Source organism: Scyliorhinus canicula, chromosome 12, assembly GCF_902713615.1.
Source record: "Scyliorhinus canicula chromosome 12, sScyCan1.1, whole genome shotgun sequence".
Taxonomy (NCBI): Eukaryota; Metazoa; Chordata; class Chondrichthyes; order Carcharhiniformes; family Scyliorhinidae; genus Scyliorhinus; species Scyliorhinus canicula.
In genome coordinates, this window is record NC_052157.1 from 51094574 (window position 1) to 51118942 (window position 24369).

Sequence of the window (24369 nt, forward strand, 5' to 3'; positions counted from 1 at the left end):
GGGGATAGGGTGGAGGCATGGGCTTAAGTGGGGTGCTCTTTCCAAGGGCCGGTGCAGACTCAATAGGCTAAATGACCTCTTTCTGCACTGTAAATTCTATGATTCTATCCATCTCCGTGCTACCAGGGAGGCAAAGGCCAAAACAGTAGCCTCTCTTGCCCACTGTCTTCTGACACTTCAAAGATCGGCACTAGCTTAGTCTGGTATTGACCCTTGGCGTCCTCAATTCCTTTACGGAGGTTGTACCTAGATTTCTTGTTTAGGTTAGGATCAACTGTGTTGAATGCCTCAGACCTGGACTTCAGTAGGGAGTGGATTTCCCAGTTAACCTATGGTTTCCGGTTGGGAACGCAGGTACTAACTTCTTTGACACGCAGTCTTCGACAAACTTACTGGTGGGTCCAGTGAGGGGAGGGGGTTGGGGACTGGGTCCAGTGAGGGGATGGGTTTGGGGACTGGGTCCAGTGAGGGGAGGGGGTTGGGGACTGGGTCCAGTGAGGGGTGGAGGTGAGGGACTGGGTCCAGTGAGGGGATGAGGTGGGGGACTGGGTCCAGTGAGGGGAGGGGGTTGGGGACTGGGTCCAGTGAGGGGATGGGTTTGGGGACTGGGTCCAGTGAGGGGAGGGGGTTGGGGACTGGGTCCAGTGAGGGGAGGAGGTTGGGGACTGGGTCCAGTGAGGGGAGGAGGTGGGGGACTGGGTCCAGTGAGGGGAGGAGGTGGGGGACTGGGTCCAGTGAGGGGAGGGGTCTGAGGACTGGTCCAGTGAGGGGAGGAGGTGGGGGACTGGGTCCAGTGAGGGGAGGGGGTGGGGGACTGGGTCCAGTGAGGGGAGGAGGTGGGGGACTGGGTCCAGTGAGGGGTTGAGATGGGGGACTGGGTCCAGTGAGGGGAGGAGGTGGGGGACTGGGTCCAGTGAGGGGAGGGGGTTGGGGGCTGGGTCCAGTGAGCGGAGCGTGTGGGGGACTGGGTCCAGTGAGGGGAGGAGGTGGGGGACTGGGTCCAGTGAGCGGAGCGGGTGGGGGACTGGGTCCAGTGAGGGGAGGAGTTGGGGGACTGGGTCCAGTGAGGGGAGGAGGTGGGGGACTGGGTCCAGTGAGGGGTTGAGGTGGGGGACTGGGTCCAGTCAGGGGAGGGGGTGGGGGCCGGGTCCAGTGAGGGGAGGAGGTGGGGGACTGGGTCCAGTGAGGGGAGGAGGTGGGGGACTGGGTCCAGTGAGGGGAGGAGGTAGGGGACTGGGTCCAGGGAGGGGAGGGGGTGGGGGACTGGGTCCAGTGAGGGGAGGGGGTGGGGGACTGGGTCCAGTGAGGGGAGGGGGTGGGGGACTGGGTCCAGTGAGGGGAGGAGGTTGGGGACTGGGTCCAGTGAGGGGAACGGGTGGGGACTGGGTCCAGTGAGCGCAGTGGGTGGGGGACTGGGTCCAGTGAGGGGAGGAAGTGGGGGACTGGGTCCAGTGAGGGGAGGGTGTGGGGGACTGGGTCCAGTGAGGGGAGGAGGTGGGGGACTGGGTCCAGTGAGGGGAGGAGGTGGGGGACTGGGTCCAGTGAGGGGTGGAGGTGAGGGACTGGGTCCAGTGAGGGGAGGAGGTGGGGGACTGGGTCCAGTGAGGGGAGGGGGTTGGGGACTGGGTCCAGTGAGGGGAGAAGGTGGGGGACTGGGTCCAGTGAGCGGAGCGGGTGGGGGACTGGGTCCAGTGAGGGGAGGGGGTTGGGGACTGGGTCCAGTGAGGGGAGGAGGTGGGGGACTGGGTCCAGTGAGGGGAGCGGGTGGGGGACTGGGTCCAGTGAGGGGAGGAGGTGGGGGACTGGGTCCAGTGAGGGGAGCGGGTGGGGGACTGGGTCCAGTGAGGGGAGGGGTCTGGGGACTGGTCCAGTGAGGGGAGGAGGTGGGGGACTGGGTCCAGTGAGGGGAGGGGGTGGGGGACTGGGTCCAGTGAGGGGAGGAGGTTGGGGACTGGGTCCAGTGAGGGGTTGAGGTGGGGGACTGGGTCCAGTGAGGGGAGGAGGTGGGGGACTGGGTCCAGTGAGGGGAGGGGGTTAGGGACTGGGTCCAGTGAGCGGAGCGGGTGGGGGACTGGGTCCAGTGAGGGGAGGAGGTGGGGGACTGGGTCAGTGAGCGGAGCGGGTGGGGGACTGGGTCCAGTGAGGGGAGGAGGTGGGGGACTGGGTCCAGTGAGGGGAGGAGGTGGGGGACTGCGTCCAGTGAGGGGAGGGGGTTGGGGACCGGGTCCAGTGAGGGGAGGAGGTGGGGGACTGGGTCCAGTGAGGGGAGGAGGTGGGGGACTGGGTCCAGTGAGGGGAGGAGGTGGGGGACTGGGTCCAGTGAGAGGAGGAGGTGGGGGACTGGGTCCAGTGAGTGGTTGACGTGGGGGACTGGGTCCAGTCAGGGGAGGGGGTGGGGGACGGGGTCCAGTGAGGGGAGGAGGTGGGGGACTGGGTCCAGTGAGGGGAGGAGGTGGGGGACTGGGTCCAGTGAGGGGAGGAGGTAGGGGACTGGGTCCAGGGAGGGAAGGGGGTGGGGGACTGGGTCCAGTGAGGGGAGGAGGTGGGGGACTGGGTCCAGTGAGCGGAGGGTGTGGGGGACTGGGTCCAGTGAGGGGAGGAGGTGGGGGACTGGGTCCAGTGAGGGGTGGAGGTGAGGGACTGGGTCCAGTGAGGGGAGGAGGTGGGGGACTGGGTCCAGTGAGGGGTGGAGGTGAGGGACTGGGTCCAGTGAGGGGAGGAGGTGGGGGACTGGGTCCAGTCAGGGGAGGGGGTTGGGGACTGGGTCCAGTGAGGGGAGGAGGTGGGGGACTGGGTCCAGTGAGGGGAGGAGGTGGAGGCTGGGTCCAGTGAGGGGAGGGGGTTGGGGACTGGGTCCAGTGAGGGAAACGGGTGGTGGACTGGGTCCAGCGAGCGCATTGGGTGGGGGACTGGGTCCAGTGAGGGGAGGAGGTGGGGGACTGGGTCCAGTGAGGGGAGAGTGTGGGGGACTGGGTCCAGTGAGGGGAGGAGGTGGGGGACTGGGTCCAGTGAGGGGTGGAGGTGAGGGACTGGGTCCAGTGAGGGGAGGAGGTAGAGGACTGGGTCCAGTGAGTGGTGGAGGTGAGGGACTGGGTCCAGTGAGGTGAGGAGGTGGGGGACTGGGTCCAGTGAGGGGAGGAGGTGGGGGACTGGGTCCAGTGAGGGGAGGAGGTGGGGACTGGGTCCAGTGAGGGGAGCGGGTGGGAGACTGGGTCCAGTGAGGGGAGGGGGTGGGGGACTGGGTCCAGTGAGGGGAGGAGGTGGGGGACTGGGTCCAGTGAGGGGAGGGGGTTGGGGACTGGGTCCAGTGAGGGGAGGAGGTGGGGGACTGGGTCCAGTGAGGGGAGGAGGTGGGGGACTGGGTCCAGTGAGGGGAGGAGGTGGGGGACTGGGTCCAGTGAGGGGAGGAGGTGGGGGACTGGGTCCAGTGAGGGGAGGGTGTGGGGGACTGGGTCCAGTGAGGGGAGGAGGTGGGGGACTGGGTCCAGTGAGGGGTGGAGGTGAGGGACTGGGTCCAGTGAGGGGAGGAGGTGGGGGACTGGGTCCAGTGAGGGGTGGAGGTGAGGGACTGGGTCCAGTGAGGGGAGGAGGTGGGGGACTGGGTCCAGTGAGGGGAGGGGGTTGGGGACTGGGTCCAGTGAGGGGAGGAGGGGGGGGGACTGGGTCCAGTGAGGGGAGGAGGTGGAGGCTGGGTCCAGTGAGGGGAGGGGGTTGGGGACTGGGTCCAGTGAGGGAAACGGGTGGGGGACTGGGTCCAGCGAGCGCATTGGGTGGGGGACTGGGTCCAGTGAGGGGAGGAGGTGGGGGACTGGGTCCAGTGAGGGGAGAGTGTGGGGGACTGGGTCCAGTGAGGGGAGGGGGTGGGGGACTGGGTCCAGTGAGGGGTGGAGGTGAGGGACTGGGTCCAGTGAGGGGAGGAGGTAGAGGACTGGGTCCAGTGAGTGGTGGAGGTGAGGGACTGGGTCCAGTGAGGTGAGGAGGTGGGGGACTGGGTCCAGTGAGGGGAGGGGGTTGGGGACTGGGTCCAGTGAGGGGAGGAGGTGGGGGACTGGGTCCAGTGAGGGGAGGAGGTGGGGACTGGATCCAGTGAGGGGAGCGGGTGGGAGACTGGGTCCAGTGAGGGAAGGGGGTGGGGGACTGGGTCCAGTGAGGGGAGGAGGTGGGGGACTGGGTCCAGTGAGGGGAGGGGGTTGGGGACTGGGTCCAGTGAGGGGAGGAGGTGGGGGACTGGGTCCAGTGAGGGGAGGAGGTGGGAGACTGGGTCCAGTGAGGGGAGGAGGTGGGGGACTGGGTCCAGTGAGGGGAGGAGGTGGGGGACTGGGTCCAGTGAGGGGATGAGGTGGGGTACTGGGTCCAGTGAGGGGAGGGGGTGGGGGACGGGGTCCAGTGAGGGGAGGAGGTGGGGGACTGGGTCCAGTGAGGGGAGGAGGTAGGTGACTGGGTCCAGGGAGGGGAGGGGGTTGGGGACTGGGTCCAGTGAGGGGAGCAGGTGGGGGACTGGGTCCAATGAGGGGAGGAGGTGGAGGCTGGGTCCAGTGAGGGGAGGAGGTGGGGGACTGGGTCCAGTGAGAGGAGGAGGTGGGGGACTGTGTCCAGTGAGGGGAGCGGGTGGGGGACTGGGTCCAGTGAGGGGAGGAGGTCGGGGACTGAGTCCAGTGAGGGGAGGGGGTCGGGGACTGGGTCCAGTGAGGGGAGGAGGTGGGGGACTGGGTCCAGTGAGGGGAGGAGATGGGGGACTGGGTCCAGTGAGGGGACGGGGTGGGGGACTGGGTCCAGTGAGGGGAGGGGGTTGGGGACTGGGTCCAGTGAGGGGAGGAGGTGGGGGACTGGGTCCAGTGAGGGGAGGAGGTGGGGGTTGGGTCCAGTGAGGGGAGGGGTTTGGGGACTGAGACCAGTGAGCGCAGTGGGTGGGGGACTGGGTCCAGTGAGGGGAGGAGGTGGTGGACTGGGTCCAGTGAGGGGTGGAGGTGGGGGACTGGGTCCAGTGAGGGGAGGGGGTTGGGGACTGGGTCCAGTGAGGGGAGCGGGTGGGGGACTGGGTCCAGTGAGGGGAGGGGGTTGGGGACTGGGTCCAATGAGGGAGGAGGTGGGGGACTGGGTCCAGTGACGGGAGGGGGTTGGGGACTGGGTCCAGTGAGGGGAGGAGGTGGGGGACTGGGTCCAGTGAGGGTAGGGGGTTGGGGACTGGGTCCAGTGAGGGGAGGGGGTGGGGGACTGGGTCCAGTGAGTGGAGCGGGTGGGGGACTGGGTCCAGTGAGGGGAGGAGGTGGGGGACTGGGTCCAGTGAGGGGAGGAGATGGGGGACTGGGTCCAGTGAGGGGTGGAGGTGGGGGACTGGGTCCAGTGAGGGTAGGGGGTTGGGGACTGGGTCCAGTGAGGGGAGGGGGTTGGGGACTGGGTCCAGTGAGGGGAGGAGGTGGGGGTTGGGTCCAGTGAGGGGAGGGGTTTGGGGACTGAGTCCAGTGAGCGCAGTGGGTGGGGGACTGGGTCCAGTGAGGGGTGGAGGTGGGGGACTGGGTCCAGTGAGGGTAGGGGGTTGGGGACTGGGTCCAGTGAGGGGAGGAGGTGGGGGACTGGGTCCAGTGAGTGGAGCGGGTGGGGGACTGGGTCCAGTGAGGGGAGGAGGTGGGGGACTGGGTCCAGTGAGGGGAGGAGGTGGGGGACTGGGTCCAGTGAGGGGAGGGGGTTGGGGACTGGGTCCAGTGAGGGGAGGGGGTTGGGGACTGGGTCCAGTGAGGGGAGGAGGTGGGGGACTGGGTCCAGTGAGGGGAGGAGGTGGGGGTTGGGTCCAGTGAGGGGAGGGGTTTGGGGACTGAGTCCAGTGAGCGCAGTGGGTGGGGGACTGGGTCCAGTGAGGGTAGGGGGTTGGGGACTGGGTCCAGTGAGGGTAGGGGGTTGGGGACTGGGTCCAGTGAGGGGAGGAGGTGGGGGACTGGGTCCAGTGAGTGGAGCGGGTGGGGGACTGGGTCCAGTGAGGGGAGGAGGTGGGGGACTGGGTCCAGTGAGGGGAGGAGGTGGGGGACTGGGTCCAGTGAGGGTAGGGGGTTGGGGACTGGGTCCAGTGAGGGGAGGGGGTTGGGGACTGGGTCCAGTGAGGGGAGGAGGTGGGGGACTGGGTCCAGTGAGGGGTTGAGGTGGGGGACTGGGTTCAGTGAGGGGTTGAGGTGGGGGATTGGGTCCAGTGAGGGGAGGGGGTTGGGGACTGGGTCCAGTGAGGGGAGGAGGTGGGGGACTGGGTCCAGTGAGCGGAGCGGGTGGGGGACAGGGTCCAGTGAGGGGAGGAGATGGGGGACTGGGTCCAGTGAGGGGTTGAGGTGGGGGACTGGGTCCAGTGAGTGGAGGATGTGGGGGACTGGGTCCAGTGAGGGGATGGTTTTGGGGACTGTGTCCAGTGAGTGGAGGAGGTGGGGGACTGGGTCCAGTGAGCGCAGTGGGTGGGGGACTGGGTCCAGTGAGGGGAGGAGGTGGGGGACTGGGTCCAGTGAGGGGAGGGTGTGGGGGACTGGGTCCAGTGAGGGGAGGAGGTGGGGGCTGGGTCCAGTGAGGGGAGGAGGTGGAGGCTGGGTCCAGTGAGGGGAGGGGGTTGGGGACTGGGTCCAGTGAGGGGAGCGGGTGGGGAACTGGGTCCAGTGAGGGGAGGAGGTGGGGGACTGGGTCCAGTGAGGGGAGGGGGTGGGGTACTGGGTCCAGTGAGGGGAGGGGGTGGGGTACTGGGTCCAGTGAGGGGAGGAGGTGGGGGACTGGGTCCAGTGAGGGGAGGGGGTGGGGGACTGGGTCCAGTGAGGGGAGGAGGTGGGGGGACTGGGTCCAGTGAGGGGAGGAGGTGGGGGACTGGGTCCAGTGAGGGGAGGAGGTGGGGGACTGGGTCCAGTGAGGGGAGGAGGTGGGGGACTGGGTCCAGTGAGGGGTTGAGGTGGGGGTCTGGGTCCAGTGATGGGAGGAGGTGGGGGACTGGGTCCAGTGAGGGGAGGAGGTGGGGGACTGGGTCCAGTGAGCGGAGGCGATGGGGTACTGGGTCCAGTGAGGGGAGGAGGTGGGGGACTGGGTCCAGTTGGGGGGGGAGGTTGGGGACTGGGTCCAGTGAGGGGAGGAGGTTGGGGACTGGGTCCAGTGAGGGGAGGGTGTGGGGGACTGTGTCCAGTGAGGGATTGAAGTGGGGGACTGGGTCCAGTGAGGGGATGGGTTTGGGGACTGGGTCCAGGGAGGGGAGTGGGTGGGGGGACTGGGTCCAGGGAGGGGAGGTGGTGGGGGACTGGGTCCAGTGAGGGGAGCGGGTGGGGGACTGGGTCCAGTGAGGGGAGCGGGTGGGGGACTGGGTCCAGTGAGAGGAGGAGGTGGGGGACTGGGTCCAGTGAGAGGACGAGGTGGGGGACTGGTTCCAGTGAGGGGAGCGGGTGGGGGACTGGGTCCAATGAGGGGAGGAGGTGGGGGACTGGGTCCAGTGAGGGGAGGGGGTTGGGGACTGGGTCCAGGGAGGGGAGGGTGTGGGGGCAGGGTCCGGTAGAGGGCTGGGTGCGTCTGATGGTGGGGGGGAGCGTGTGCTGAGTCTGGGGCAGGGGGTCTGCGTCCGGTGGTTGGGGGGGGGGGGGGGTGCTAAGTCCGGTGGGGTGGGGGCCAACCATCATCCTGAAACATCAAGCTTTGATTTTACTGACTTAACAATCAGCATCATTTTTATACAATTCTAACACTCTGCAAAGCTGCTGAGTAAAGGATACCTGTTGTTGTGCTAATGCAGAGAGATGATCAACTATTTTTGTTTTTCGGGAATTATTTAACTCTAACAATGAAATAGAGATCCGCAGCTGATCTGAATCAAGCCTGAACTGTCTCTGAACCGAATCATCAAAATGGTGTGTTGTAATGTAGTAAATGATTATCCCACAGGGCCCTCGGCAGTGCTGGCCTATCTGCGAGCACAGCTACGGAAGGCTGTGCCTTGCAAGCTGCTGAAGATGATAATTGTCGGGCCTCCGCGTCAGGGGAAGTCCAGTCTGTTGGAGACCCTTCAGTCTGGAAAGGCCACGCACAACATTTCCAAAGAAGGTAGCATCCAAACCACCAGCTGGGAGCTCCTGAGACCTACCTCACTCAAGACTAAGGTACTGTTATGGGCCAGGGTTTAGAGAACCCCAAAGTGTATCATGGAGTTCACCTGACCCACAACCTTTAATAGATTGTGGTATGGGGCGCACACGGCCCACTCTACAGGTGTAGTACAGCAGAAATGGAAAAGTATTTTTTAAAGTAAAACAATGTTTATTCTATGAACTCAAGTTAATCTTTTTAAAACATGCATTGAACATCTTAGCAACGATTAAATCAAATACAACCCCCCAAAGAAAACAACACTAAGTAATTCTTAATAACTTCCCAAACAACATCCAGAAGACAGAAGAAACACCTTTGAACAGAAGCACATTAGGTTTACATTCACTACTGAGAACATTTATAATTCTGAATTCACCAAATGATCAAGAGATAGTCTTTTGATGGCAGACAGAACAGCAGTACATCTGCTTGGTCTGGCTTCAGCTCCAACACTGAAACTAAAACACACACTGCAACCTGCTCAAAAACGAAAGTAAAAAGCTGACAGACAGCCCAGCTCCACCCACTCTCTGACCTCACTGCACTAGTAAACGCCCATTTCTTAAAGGTACTCTCACTACAGATATTTATATACACACCCATTTATAAACACACGTTTCTTAAAGGTACTCTCACATGACAGTACGGATAGTGTCTCCAATTTCAATATTCAATATTGTGGAGGTGTTATGATACATAGGTTGGTATTTTTAGTGGATCTGAACTGGATCATTTCCGCTATGTTGCTGAGGGCATCGCGGAAAGGGGATCTAGATGAGCCCATTACCTCCACCCCTGAACCTATCGGAGAATCCAGGAGGGCAACGACTGTTACTAATTCAGAGGGGGAGAGTATCGCTGAACCGTCTCTGCCTGACCCATGGGACAAGGGAGGATTCTTCCACCCATTCGAACAGAAACAGGACGATCAAGACGTGCAACCTTAACTCTGTTTCGCTCTCCACGGATGCTACCCGACCTGCTGCGAGCATTTTCTGCATTTATTTTAACTTTGAATAAGTAGGATAAGTGAGAGAAGAAAGTGGGAATATGGGACCAGGATGGACACGGGAGATTAGGATACTGCTTGACACTCTCTGCCAACATGGTCTGGTTGGATGAGAAAGACTTGTGTAATTTGTATGATGACCGTTAAAGGTAATTTGCCCCCTTTATTAAAGGTTTGCGTATAAATGCTTCTTGCCACCATTCTGGGTCTGATAGGAGGCGTGGGGGAGGAGATTTGGATGTAGGTTAGGCTTCTACTTTTCCTGGGAATCCGAGAGGAACACTCCTGTTCCATCTGCCCAAACAGATTCAAGTTCTAGACTAACATGAAGCATCATTTCTTTCTGTTGATCAGTCGCTGGGACAGTGGGAGAGTGATGATGGTTTATTAAGGACACGGGGAGTCCATACCGAGTAAAATAAGAAACAAAGTTTTATTTACATAAAACGATATGTACACTACCCGATAGGGTTCCTCTCTGGTCGGTGCCTTACTGGCTGAACTTTTATACATAGAATTTACAGTGCAGAAGGAGGCCATTCAGCCCATCGAGGCTGCACCGGCTCTTTGAAAGAGCATCCCACCCAAGCCCACACCTCCACCCTATCCCCATAACCCAGTAACCCGACCCAACACTAAAGGCAATTTTGGACACTAAGGGCAATTTAGCATGGCCAATCCGCCTAACCTGCACATCTTTGGACTGTGGGAGGAAACCGGAGCGCGCACACGGGGAGAACGTGCAGACTCCGCACAGACAGTGAACCAAGCCGGGAATCGAACCTGGGACCCTGGAGCTGCAAAGCAATTGTGCTACCACCATGCGACCGTGCTGCCCCAACATTGGTTAATTGAGATATCCCGCCCCTAGCGGGAGCTCGTACCCAGCAAGGACTACGGGGAAAACAAGCATTCCCACCCCATAGGTTCCATGTGGGATATCACAGGTGGTTTCCTCATTCCAACCGCATTAAAGTCCTATTCCGTCACAGAATCTGAATGTTCCTAAATTCATGGGGCCTCAGCTTGCTTTCAGCAGCCTCCTCACCTGCCAGCGGAGCCCTGCAGCTTTGTATTGTGAAGAGTTGGGATCTGAGTGGGTGATTAATGTCCGCATTTTAACTTCACTTCTCCCCTCCCACCCAGGTTCAGCCATTGGGCGCAAGGTTAAAGTTTATACCAATACTGCAGCGTTTAGTCCAAAACATCAACATTTGGAAATAGACAATGGGAAGAGAAATTGGGAATGATTTTCACTTTGCAAAAATACCAATGTACCAAACAACTGAAACGTTCTGCTGCCGCAGCCATGTCCAGGGACACCTTGTGAAGTTACATTCCCCAATCCCGATCTTGGATCAGGGAGGCGCATGTCATTCCTTTACTTGAATGATTGAACCATACAGTGCCGAAGGAGGATTTTTGGCCAATTGTGCAGATGCGACCATCAATTCATGCGAAACAAGGAGTAGAAGTAAATTGTGGCTTTAATCGACTAGAACAGTGCCTACCTGCGACTGCTCTACTACTGAGAGCCGCCTATAGGGCTACTGCTCTTTATACCTCCCCTCAAGCGGAGGGGCCAGGGGCGGAGCCCACAAAGGCACCAACATGATACATCACAGGTAATACCTTACAATGGTCCATAGGTGGAGCCCTCATGGGCAACAGCGTGGTACAGTTACATGCATGGTGAATGGTTAATGCAATACATTCACCACATGTGCCTTTGTCAGCTGTGTGAATAAGCCGCCCAATTCATCCCAATCCCTCGCTATCCCCCCCCCCCCCCCCCCATCACCACAGTCGTTCACTAAGTTACAGAATAACTGAATAAGTGTTTTTGTTCTCCCATGTTGTAGGTAGACTCAATTGTGTTTAATGTGTGGGATGTTGGAAGTGCAGCCAGAATGTCATCAGTCAATCAGTGCTTCTTCACCGATAAAGCTCTCTACGTGGTGGTGTGGAACCTGGCTCTTGGAGAGGAAGCAGTTGCAAACCTGCAGTCTTGGCTATTGAACATTGAGGTAGGAATTGGCCACAGCCTCACTGTGAGGGGCACATCCTACCAAAATACTAAACTCTTCAAACCTGCTCTTGCTTACCCATTAGACAGAGGTCCTACAGCAACACAGTTTTCACAGCACACACAATCAGATAATGAACAAAACTGGATCATTGAATGAACATACCAGAAGACCTTACACCTCATTTAAACTTCCAGGAAGTTCTTGAGTGTTCCACGTGGAAGATTTTTAATCAATCTAAAGATCATTGGAATTCAGAATTGAAAAAGAGACTGGACAGGGAGCTAATTGTATAAAGTAGGAGAGAATACAAGAGAGATGGAAAGTCAGGTGATTGGGATTGTTTTCTGGAGGGTCATGACCTGTTCTTTCTAACATTGGTCAATGGCCTGAAGGCCAAAGGCTGAACACATGAGCTGACAGCAAAGATTAAGAAAGGCAGTGAACGGATGCAATTGACAATTTGCAAAAGTATTTGGGAACATGGGGGGATATTTGGGGTTTCTAACATAGTGGAAAGTGGGTAATTTGCCTGCTCATGCCCAGTCCAGTGACTGGCTGCCATTATGTGCTCTGCAGCCAATTATTGGCCAAGTGGCAGGGTTGTGTGAAAACCAGAGGCCCAGGATGAGAAACAAGATAGTGAATGGGGCAGGTGATAGCCGGGGAGGAGTTGCCATTGAGTGGGTTAAAGGTCCTCTGGCAGTAAGCAACAGGCCCACAGAGAGGTGACATCAAGAGGGAATAAACATTGCAAACGAAGTGAGTAACTGTTGCAAATAGACGACCCACCACCATCCTTAACAGCTCAAATCCTCCTGAGGTGCTCACCATAACTCCACGCCTGACCAACTGGTCCAACGTGAAAAGGTTTTATGACCACAGGAGGAAGGGCAGAAGCACAGGTAAGAGCAGTCCCAGACACTCAGCCCCTCGAACCTGCTACAACTATATTGATTAAACATAAATAACCAAGTAAATGAGCTCAAATGAACTGAGGGACAAATTAAAAGGACAGTCGTTTAAATGGAAACTGTCTTGACAAAAAGCGACTCACAAATGAGCATTAAAATATCAAATCAAAATGTGATTAACGGGGTCAATAAAACACCACTGCCCCTGCAGTACCCAATGTACATGGAAGGTCTCAAGAGTGCTCCCTCTCCAGGGATACCCAGCAGCAAATGTAGCTGCACAAGAGGGGCAGACAGCAGGGTCAGACAACCCCCTTGACCGCCCACTGCCTGGACCTGTTGATGTAAGATCATTGGGTTGTTAATTGCCTCAAGAACTGTTTAATGGCCTTTATTGGAAGACAGACGAGCTTCTGGCTTTGTACCCCATTCGCCTTCTGTATTACTCCAATCAGGCATGACACCATTGGGAACGGTCACAACACTCAGATTTACAGTGCAGCTGGATAAACAGCTGTCCGAATGGTGAGTGTCAAATTGTTCCCAGCTAACCGGAGCCAGCATTCCGCACGTGGAACCTGGAGCCTGACCAGCAGTTCAGTTAGATTATGGATGGCCAATCTCATGATTTAGCCAGACCTCCCGGGAAGTCATGTTGTCGCAGGAATACCTCAATCAGGGAGAGGGACAACAGGAGGAGGCCTGCAAGGCAAACTGGAAAGTCTGAAGGTTGCTCGAGAGGTCAACTGCTTTCATTGACCTTCTGAGGTCCAGCAAGGTGCAAAGCCAAGCTGAAAGCCATGAAGGTCTTAAAGAGACAGCACACTGTGAGCAGAAGGCCTTCAAGGCAGACGATGTATAGGAGCACCATGGAAATTTATGCCCAGTTTCACCCATTACCCAAAGGAAGGGTTCACATCAAGGCAGCTTTTGGAGCATGGTCAGGAAAACCCAGGGTCAGAACAACATCTGGATCAGAACATCTGAAGCATGAGTGTTAGAAAGGAAGTTCCATTGTCTTTCCCTCTCTATCTCACCTTGCAAGAGCAAAGAGCACACAATGTCCATGAGGAGAGTGGTTCTGATGGTGGAAGGGCCAATCTGGCAGTAGTGCAGTTAAATGAATATGGTGCCCTTTGACCTTTGCCTTGGCAGGGTTCCATCATTGCTGGCAGGCCCAACAGCGAGACTGGTCTGTCCCCCTGAGTTATGCTGCTATGGGCAGCCGATTGCGAAATCCCACAGATGTCTACTGCTGATCCCTGAAATGAGGCCGGTGTTAGGAAATTCAAGGCCACTGGCATCTTTGGCAGCAAAGGGTGACCCCCTGCACCTTGGGGAATAAGGTCCTTCTCCGGGAGTATGCACAGATTAGCCACTATATGGGCAGTCAAGCGAATGAAACTTACCTTTGATGGCACACTCTATTATGTAGCAATCTCTTTTTGTCTCTCGTACTCCTCATCCAGCGCCTCTGCATCCCTCTGTATGACTAACACAGCCTCGGTCACAAACAGCTCAGATGCAGAAATTAGCTGGCACCCTTCTTTGACCAAGATTTACCTCGGCTTCACGAATCCCCTCTCTGTTAGTGCTCTCAATCACTGTTTACTCAGTCAGGTCTGTGAATGTCCATGAGCTCCTTTTTGCATTTTCCCTCTTTAAGAAGCAGGTATTCCATAGTTTACTTAACTCAATAGCATTCTGCTACACAGCCTCTTGTTTAAGCTTCTGTCAGTTTGGGTGTGTTCAACAAAATCCCACGGGTGACAAATGCTCCGAATTGTCTTCCGAATGACGGTAATTGAGGCCCACCACTTCCCACTGGGTAACCATCCTCTGTCAAATGCCACCTTCACAAAGGGAACAATAATCCAGACCGTGTGTTGTATGTCCATCTCTAACTCTCACTCTGTCTGTCTCTATCTGTCTCTCCCCCCTTTGTCTTTCTCCATCTTTGTCTCTCTCCCTCTCACTGTCTCTCCCCCTCTCTCTGTCTCTCCCCCTCTCTCTGTCCCTCCCCCTCTCTCTGTCCCTCCCCCTCTGTCTCTCTCCCTCTGTCTCTCCCCCCTCTCTCTGTCTCTCCCCCTCTCTCTGTCTCTCCCCCTCTCTCTGTCTCTCTCTATCTGTCTCTCCCCCTCTCTCTGTCTCTCCCCCTCTCTCTGTCTCTCTCTATCTGTCTCTCCCCCTCTCTCTGTCTCTCCCCCTCTCTCTGTCTCTCTCACTCACCCTCTTTCTCTCCTCCACTTTCTCTCTCCCACTCTCTATCCCTCTCCCTCTGGTTCTCTAGCTCGGTCTCGCTCCCTCCTCTCTTTCTGTACCCCCGCCCCCTTCCAAGTGTGATTTTTCACATTTGGTTTCTTGCCTTTTCACCTTTCTGAGAAATATTATACAATAAATACAAAATCAGTGAACAGATTGAATCAGAAGTGGGTTTGCAAAGATTTTTGCTGTGTTTTATTTAAGGCACAGGCTCCAAATGCGACAGTAATTGTTGTAGGAACCCATCTGGATTTAATTGACACCAAATTCCGCACAGAGAGAATTGCAACACTTCGAGCCTATGTCCTGGCCCTGTGTCGCTCTCCGTCTGGGCCTCGAGCGACTGGCTATCCTGACATCAGCTGCCGGAATTTACAGTGAGTGTCCCATTTCAGGTCTTTGATTTTGGCTCGCTGTGTTTCTGGGCCTTGTGATCTTCAATGCTTTTCACTTCCCTGATGTTGCTTTCTCCTCATCTTATTGAGAAGCAGTAAATACAGATCTGAATACGGAAGTTGTAAATGTTTTGCCAGTGTCAGAATGCCTGGGCTGTGTGTCACTGTTACTGGTTCTGAACCTGTGGCCAACTCTTGCCCTTGTGAGCTTTCCGTGATCATCAAGTTGCTAGTTTCACATATTTTCTGTTTGACAAAGTGAAGAACATCGGTCCTTTGCCGTTCAAAACTCTTCCACTGAATCTCAGCCTCAGATTCTCTCAGTCTGGGCTGAAAAACTAAGCCTGTCCCTCGTCATAATGCCAAACAATATATTCAACCCTAAACCTAACACTAACCCTAACGGTAGACAATGGTTAGCACGGTTGCTTCAGAAACCCAGGGACCCGGGTTCGATTCCCGGCTTGGGTCACTGACTGTGCGGAGTCTGTATGTTCTCCCTGCATCTGCGTGGGCTTGCTCCGGGTGCTCCGGTTTCCTCCCACAAGTCCTGAAAGACGTGCTTGTTTGGTGAAATGGACAATCTGAATTCTCCCTCAGTGTACCCGAACAGGGGCCGGAGTGTGACGACTAGGGGCCTTTCACAGTAACTTCATTGCAGTGTTAATGTAAGCCTATTTGTGACAATAATAAAGATTATTATTATTAATGCACAACAGTATATTCAAATCTAACCCGAACAAAATATTCAACCCTAACACTAAGCCAAACACTATATTCAACCTTAAACCTAACCCTAACAATATATTCAACCCTATATCTAACCCTAACAATATATTCAACCTTAAACCTAACCCTAACAATATATTCAATCTTAAACCTAACCCTAACAATATATTCAACCTTAAACCTAACCCTAACAATATATTTAACTATTCAATATGTATTAGCATGGCCCGAGCCTTCCTCTCCCTACCCCAGTTGTACTTATGGCCTCTATAGTGTTATTGCAAATCGACCTGAACAGTCGGTACTGTTCTGTTGTAGATCCTTGTCAGTCATGAATTAGTTTGCAGTTTAGGGTTGAATATATTGTTTAGCACTATGAGGGGGGACAGGCTGAGAATTTCAGCCTAGACTGAGAGAATCTGAGGCTGAGATTCAGTGGAAACCAGTTGCAGTTGCGTAAGATTCATTCGGCCTGCAGGAGTAGAAATCCTTCAGCACCTTCATCGGGATGGACTACCGATAATTTTTCCAAAATAAGAAATTGAACAAAGCTACTTCTACGGTTGAAGTTTGAAAGCACAATGTTTCACACAAGTATTCAGAAGTCAGGGTGGGCAGTTAAAGTACTGATGTTTCCTCCTCGACTATAAACAAATGTGATAATGAAAAATGAAAATGAAATGAAAATCGCTTATTGTCACGAGTAGGCTTCAATGAAGTTACTGTGAAAAGCCCCTAGTCGCCACATTCCAGCGCCTGTCCGGGGAGGCTGGTATGGGAATGTATACACAAAGAAAATACATAGAATGGAAACAAGCCATTCCAGCCCACCACCCCTTCTTAGTGTTTCTCTCACACAAGGAAACAGTTTTAATAACATTTTAAGATCCCTGTCCCTTCACCTTTCTTCTAATATAATAATTGTTTATTGTCACAAGTAGGCTTCAATTAAGTTACTGTGAAAAGCCCCTAGTCCCCACATTCCGGCGCCTGTTGGGGGAGGCTGGTACGGGAATTGAACCTGCGCTGCTAGACTTGTTCTGCATCACAAGCCTGCTGTTTAGCCCACTGTGCTAAACCAGCCCCTTCATCCACCTTTCCAATGTTGCCATTGTTTCTGACTCAGACCCTCACCCTGGACGCAATCCCACAGACTGACGAAGCTCGGTGACAAAATGTCTCTTGCCCTCAGTTTCAAACCGCTCACGGATCTTGTACCAATGGCCACTCATCTAGTGGAAATGGCTTCCCAGACAATCTCAAACTCCGGAATATCCTTTATCATTCTCCCATTTCCCAACAGCAACCATTCTGCAGCCTCAGTGACGGAATTTCCCAATTGTGTGCCGACTAATGTCAGTCTCTCTGCATCCATGTCCCAGCTGGGGCAGGACAAAGTCTGACACATACGTCTCAGCCATCTGGTGGTTTATTTGGATCTAAAGCAGAAGCCTCAGCTGAAAAGATCCAAGACAGATAGGGGACGGGATTCTCCATCCGGGGCACCCTTTTTTGGGTGCGGCATGCCCCCTGCCGGCAGCGTGATTCTCCATCCTGGTAGCTGGACAATGGTGTTTCCCATTGTGGGCATCCCTACGCCATCGGGAAATCTGCTGGCATGGATCCCGCCAATGGAGAATCCAGCCAGGATGCCTGTTTAACTCGAGCGAATGTGCAATGCAATCAGAGGGATAGATACATAACTTATACCTTATTACAAAAACCATGGCTATCGATTGAACTATGTATAAACTTGAACTAAGCCTTAATTTTTGCCACAACTCCTACACTTTTGATACACCTCGTGTAAAAGTTGACTCTTGACTTTCCAGGGACATTGTACTCCGACTTGGCTCACTGCCCACTCAGTGTCCAGAGTAACAAAGTAGAGATCCGGATTCAAAGCTGGGGTTTCCGACCTGTCCGCAGAGTGGAATTTGCCCACTGAGATATCAGTGTTATCAGGAAACCCACGCGGACACAGGGAGAACGTGCAGACTCTACGCAGACAGTGACCCAAGCCGGGAATTGAACCTGGAACCCTGGAGCTGTGAAGCAACTGTGCTACCTTGCTGCTCTTGGAGGGGTTAATGGAATTTATGATGCGTTCAGACCATAGGGAAGTTTTGTCAGTACATAGTGCACAAGTAGATATGGTTCAAAGCTTCCTTTCACACACGATTCCCACAATGGTTTCTATGGCAGAGCCAGATTGTCAACAGCACAACAGCAAGTGCCATCAACAACCAAATTGCAGGGCAGCACGGTGGCCTAGTGGTTAGCATAACCGCCTCACGGCGCTGAGGTCCCAGGTTCGATCCCGGCTCTGGGTCACTGTCCGTGTGGAGTTTGCACATTCTCCCCGTGTCTGCGTGGGTTTCACCCCCACAACCCAAAAATGTGCAGGGTAGGTGGATTGGCCATGCTAAATTGCCCCTTAATAGAAAAAATAATTGGGTAATCTAAATTTATTTAAAAAAAACAACCAAATTGGGATGAATAAATGAGATCAAACTCACCTGGGAGAATGTACATTGAGTCAACGGAGCAAAGATGAGGCAAGGACTGCTTGAAGACTTAACACAGTGGAGTAGCAAACCTGTTCCGATCCTGTTAAATGACCATTTCCCAGTGGTTTTAGAGTAATCATGCTTGCTTTAAACATAGAACAAAAACAGAAAGAGATTAAGGTATAATGTACAAACTTGTCAGCTCAAGCATGAAACTAACCGTTGTATCTATCCTGGAGTGAGATACCCACCACTCCATCTCTCCCTGAGTGAGATATCCACCTCTCCATCTCTCCCTCAGTGAGGTATCCACCTCTCCATCTCGCCCTGAATGACATATCCACCACTCCATCTCTCCCTGAGTGAGATATCCACCACTCCATCTCTCCCTCAGTGAGATATCCACCACTCCATCTCTCCCTCAGTGAGATATCCACCACTCCATCTCTCCCTCAGTGAGGTATCCACCTCTCCATCTCTCCCTGAGTGAGGTATCCACCACTCCATCTCTCCCTGAGTGAGATAGCCACCTCTCCATCCCTCCCTCAGTGAGATATGCACCTCTCCATCTCTCCCTCAGTGAGATATCCACCACTCCATCTCTCCCTCAGTGAGGTATCCACCACTCCATCTCTCCCTGAGTGAAATAGCCACCTCTCCATCTCTCCCTCAGTGAGATATCCACCACTCCATCCCTCCCTCAGTGTGATATCCACCACTCCATCTCTCCCTCAGTGGGAACCCACCACTCCATCTCTCCCTGAGTGAGATATCCACCTCTCCATCTCTCCCTGAGTGACATATCCACCTCTCCATCTCTCCTTCAGTGAGATATCCACCTCTCCATCTCTCCCTGAGTGACATATCCACCTCTCCATCTCTCCCTCAGTGAGATATCCACCTCTCCATCTCTCCCTGAGTGAGATATCCACCTCTCCATCTCTCCCTGAGTGACATATCCACCTCTCCATCTCTCCCTCAGTGAGATATCCACCACTCCATCTCTCCCTGAGTGAGATATCCAGCTCTCCATCTCTCCCTCAGTGAGATACCCACCTCTCCATCTCTCCCTCAGCGAAAGGTCCACCTCTCCATCCCTCCCTCAGTGAGATATCCACCACTCCATCTCTCCCTTAGTGAGATACCCACCTCTCCATCTCTCCCTCAGTGAAAGATCCACCTCTCCATCCCTCCCTCAGTGAGATAGTCACCACTCCATCTCTCCCTCAGTGAGATATCCACCTCTCCATCTCTCCCTCAGTGAGATATCCACCTCTCCATCTCTCCCTCAGTGAGATATCCACCACTCCATCTCTCCTTCAGTGAGATATCCACCTCTCCATCCCTCCCTCAGTGAGATATCCACCACTCCATCTCTCCCTGAGTGAGATACCCACCTCTCCACCTCTCTCTGAGTGAGATATCCACCTCTCCATCCCTCCCTGGTTGAGATATCCACCACTCCATCTCTCCCTCAGTGAGATATCCACCTCTCCATCTCTCTCTGAGTGAGATATCAACCACTCCATCTCTCCGTGATACCCACCACTCCATGTCTCCCTCAGTGAGATATCCACCTCGCCATCTCTCCCTCAGTGAGATATCCACCACTCCATCTCTCCCTGAGTGAGATACCCACCTCTCCATCGCTCTCTGAGTGTGATGTCCACCTCTCCATCTCTCCCTCAGTGAGATATCCACCACTCCATCCCGCCCTCAGTGTGATATCCACCACTCCATCTCTCCCTCAGTGTGATATCCACCACTCCATCTCTCCCTCAGTGAGATATCCACCTCTCCATCTCTCCCTCAGTGTGATATCCATCACTCCATCTCTCCTTCAGTGAGATATCCACCTCTCCATCTCTCCCTGAGTGAGATATCCACCACTCCATCTCTCCCTCAGTGTGATATCCACCACTCCATCTCTCCCTCAGTGAGATATCCACCACTCCATCTCTCTCTGAGTGAGATATCCGCCACTCCATCTCTCCCTCAGGAGATATCCACCACTCCATCTCTCCCTGAGTGAGTATCCACCACTCCATCCCTCCCTCAGTGTGATATCCACCACTCCATCTCTCCCTCAGTGTGATATCCACCACTCCATCTCTCCCTCAGTGTGATATCCACCACTCCATCTCTCCCTCAGTGAGATATCCACCACTCCATCTCTCTCTGAGTGAGATATCCAGCACTCCATCTCTCCCTGAGTGTGATATCCACCACTCCATCTCTCCCTCAGTGAGATATCCACCTCTCCCTCAGTGAGATACCCACCTCTCCATCTCTCTCTGAGTGAGATATCCGCCACTCCATCTCTCCCTCAGGAGATATCCACCACTCCATCTCTCCCTGAGTGAGTATCCACCACTCCATCTCTCCCTGAGTGAGATATCCACCACTCCAAGTCTCTCTCAGTGAGATATCCACCTTTCCATCTCTCCCTCAGTGAGATATCCACCACTCCATCTCTCCCTCAGTGAGATATCCACCTCTCCATCTCTCCCTCAGTGAGATATCCACCTCTCCATCTTTCCTTCAGTGATATATCCACCACTCCATCTCTCCCTCAGTGAGATATCCACCACTCCATCTCTCCCTCAGTGAGATATCCACCTCTCCATCTCTCCCTCAATGAGATATCCACCACTCCATCTCTCCCTGAGTGAGATATCCACCTCTCCATCCCTCCCTCAGTGAGATATCCACCTCTCCATCTCTCCCTCAATGAGATATCCACCACTCCATCTCTCCCTGAGTGAGATATCCACCACTCCATCTCTCCCTGAGTCAGATATCCACCACTCCAGCTCTCTCTGAGTGAGAATCCACCATTCCCTTGCAGTCAGGTAACTTTGTTGTATATTTGCCTTCCAGTGAGATATCCTGCAAGACGCATGATGGACTGGACGGGCTTCGTAAACTGATCTTTCAAGTTGCTTGCAGTATGAAGGAGACAGGGATTCTAACTGCTTCTCAGAAACTGGTTGGGAGAATGGTAGGTGCTCTCCTGCTGACATCAAATTCAATAGCAGATATAGCTGTGTTATTCTGAACTGTCCTCATAATGGACCATGCCCCAACTTTTGAACCTCAAAACATTTACCTATGTTCTGTCCGTGTGCTCCTGTGCTGTATTGCTGATTATTCCATGTGTAGCTAATACTCTCCTCCCCGATTGATTTTGTTTTTTGATGAATGAGAGTACCTGTACATAGCACCACTTTCTCGATCTCCAGAGATCCATCCAAAGGAATGACAGCCCAAATCTCTGTATAGTGACATCTCTGAGCCAAAGTTCAAGAGGAATCACCAGCTGCTTATTCCACCTTCCATGTGAAGTGAGCAGCCAGGACTGGAGTGTATCTTACCCCCACACACAGCAACACTTGGATCTGATTTTTGTTTTCAGTTGATTTTTTGGCAACATGTTCAGAACTGGCTGTTCCACATTTCCTCAGAAATAACCTTCTGAAATTCAACATTCAAACTTTATTAACAGGGCATGTGGGGAAATAATGATTCAATAACTTGTTCTTTGCTTGGCGAGTGTTACGAAACATTCTACAGCTTCTGCTGATGAAGCTGTAAGATGTTGTGGTCGATTCTTAGCAGTTTGTTTTAATCTCAGAAAATAATAACATCTACATCTTCCCCGGGTTCTGCAGTGTAGATTTCTCCAAGAATCATGGGAATCAATCATCGAGTCCCTACAGTGTAGAAGGAGACCATTCGGCCCATCGGTCTGCACCGATCCTCCGAAAAAGCATCTTAACTTAGATCCACTGCTCTGTTCCTGTAACCCCTTAACCTCACTTAACCATCGGACACTAAGGGGCAATTTGGCATGCCCAACCCACCTAACCTGCGCACTTTTGGAAATGGACACTATGTCCCTATTGGCCAGGAGTTTACTTCCACTGGCCAATATCTGGCTGTGCGATAGTGTGACTCGATACATGAAGTCGACGCTGTCATCTCAAACGTTTACTATCCAATATTCCGAAAGGCAGATTGATAACCACTTTGGGGATGTACCAAACGGTCCCAGGGATATTGGGTTTCAGCTCTCTGGAGAAACGAAAAATGTTATCGCGGGACAGGAGGCGCAATGGGCTGAAGGGCCTTTTCTGTGCTGCAGACCTCTATGACATTGATAGGTCTGTAGGGAACGAGTGAGCAATTGGGATTGATTGACTAGCTCCTTCAAAGAGGCCACACAGTGCTCTGGTTAGTCTGATACTTTGATCAATTGATTCTTCTTGCTGTGAGACTCCAGACAGTGAGTGTCATCGGCTATTCACAAACTCCTGCTCACATATCGGACCATCACAAGTCAGTTTGATCCCATCTCCGCACGTTTTCCATGAGTCATGGAGTGGTCAGGAGCCACAACTATGGTCAGGTTTCCTTTGCTGCTTTTGACAACTGATGCCAATCATTGTGATCCCACCATCTGCAGTCTGCTTTGCAGATTTATTGGTCTGTGTGGCTCGGCTGCTCCTTGTGTTAATCACCAGGTGGACTCCAGTGGTTCGAAGCAGTGGCTGACCACCACTCTACTGGAGGGCAATTATGGACGTCATTCCACCAAGTTAGTTCTTGCACGTCAATACATCTTCTGCATTACAAAGTTACCCGGAATGAGTTTAAAATGCAACAGAAAAGTTAAAGTGGATTGAAACAGGAAAGGGGTGTGAAATGAAAAACTGAAAATGGACAACTGAAATTTATAAAGCTCAGGACGAAGTTAAGCTGAAAGAGAATTGAAAAATTACTGATCCCGGGAAAGGACAATTGCAGGAAGGTGGAACATGGGAAGAGTCACTGACAGAAAGATATTTGAGGAAGAGGTGGAGAGTGTAGGGTAAAAGAGGATTGAATGCAACTTCCAGGCACTTTCCCCAATCCTGGAACTCATTTGTCTGACATTAGCATGCTTGTTAAATTATTACAAACTCATTTTTTGCAAGTTTTTAGCTATTCAGTAAAATGTCTCAATGGGTAACACTCTCATATCTGAGTCAGAAGATTGGTGTGTTCAATTCCCATTCCAGAGATTTAAGTACTGAGGGAGTGCTGCACTGCCAGAGGTGCGTTTTCTATATGAGATTTTAAAGTGAGAATCCACCCATCTCCTCAGGTGGATGTCAAAGGGTCGAAGTTCAAAGAACAGCAGGAAACATTGTCCTGGACAATGGGCGACATCTTCCAGCTCTTCCCGCTGGCAGGATCTATGGCTCCCGCCGATGGCGCACCCTCCGCTCAAGTTTCCTGGCGGCATGGAGTGGATTCAATGAGCAATCCCATTGACAGAAGATCCCGCTGCTGGCCACCGGTGGCTGCCGAGAATCACGCCGCGGGAAGGCCAGAGAATCTCGCCCACTATCTCTCCCTCATTCAACATCACGAGCAGAAAATCACATCGCTGCCTGTTGGATCTTGCTGTGTTGAAAATCACTGCCATGCTTCTGACATTTCAAAAGGACTTCATTTTCTGTATTTTTTAAATTGCATTGGGGTCAGGAAAGGTGCTAAAGAAAAGCAAGTTTCTTTTTTAACTGGTCACACTGGCCTTCCTTACAGATACCAAAGAGCTATTTCAATCTGTTGAATTCTGTCCTGAAAGAGCAACAGAGAAGAAGCAATAGCAACGAGGTACAATACCTAACTGACCAGCAGCTGGGCGAGATTGTGCAGCAGACCCCTGACAATGATATCCAGGACTTTGAGGATTTACAGACCGGTAAGTCATCTGGGTATTTTGAGTAAAAATCCAACAGTGGTTTCCACAGGGCTTGGTGTTGGGTCCCTTACTGTTTGTGTTATATGTTAATGATTTGGACGTGAATGTAGGGGGCAGGATTGGGAAATTTGCAGATGACACAAAGATTGGCCGAGTGGTGGACAATGCAGAGGATGGCTATAATCTCCAAAATGATATAGATGGGTGATAAAGTGGCAGATGGAATTTAACACAGAAGTGTGAGGTCATGCATGTCGTGAACTCAAACAGCTATAGGGAGTGCACAATAGATGGGAATATACTCAGAGGGGTAAATAAAGTGAGAGATCTTGGCATGCAAGTACACAAGTACAAAAGCAGCAGTTCAAGTAGACAAGGTTGTGAAGAAAGCATATGGAATGCTTTCCTTCATTGGCAGAGGTATAGAATATAAAAATAAGGATATAATGTTGGAATTGTATAAAACACTGGTGAGGCCCAAACTGCAGTATTATGTGCACTCCTGGTCACCACATTACAGGAATGATGTAACTGCTCTGGAGAGATTGCAGAGGAGGTTTACAAGAATGTTGGGCTACACAAGTGTCACTACGAGGAGAGATTGGATGGGTTGGGGTTATTTTCCTTGGAAGAAAGAAGGCTGAGGGGTGACTTAATTGAGGTGTACACAATTTATGAGGTGA

The 24369-nt window shown here is 53.4% G+C and overlaps 1 protein-coding gene across 1 annotated transcript in view; it reads left to right on the forward strand.

The window, feature by feature from the left end:
• lrrk1 (leucine-rich repeat kinase 1) overlaps positions 1–24369 on the forward strand; it is a 231468-nt gene that overhangs the window by 117530 nt on the left and 89569 nt on the right. Inside the window, exons 15-19 of the mRNA XM_038813623.1 lie at positions 7888–8102; positions 10963–11127; positions 14508–14680; positions 20818–20938; positions 23527–23686. Of these exons, the coding sequence (XP_038669551.1) occupies positions 7888–8102; positions 10963–11127; positions 14508–14680; positions 20818–20938; positions 23527–23686 (834 nt within the window). The remainder of the gene's footprint in view (positions 1–7887; positions 8103–10962; positions 11128–14507; positions 14681–20817; positions 20939–23526; positions 23687–24369) is intronic.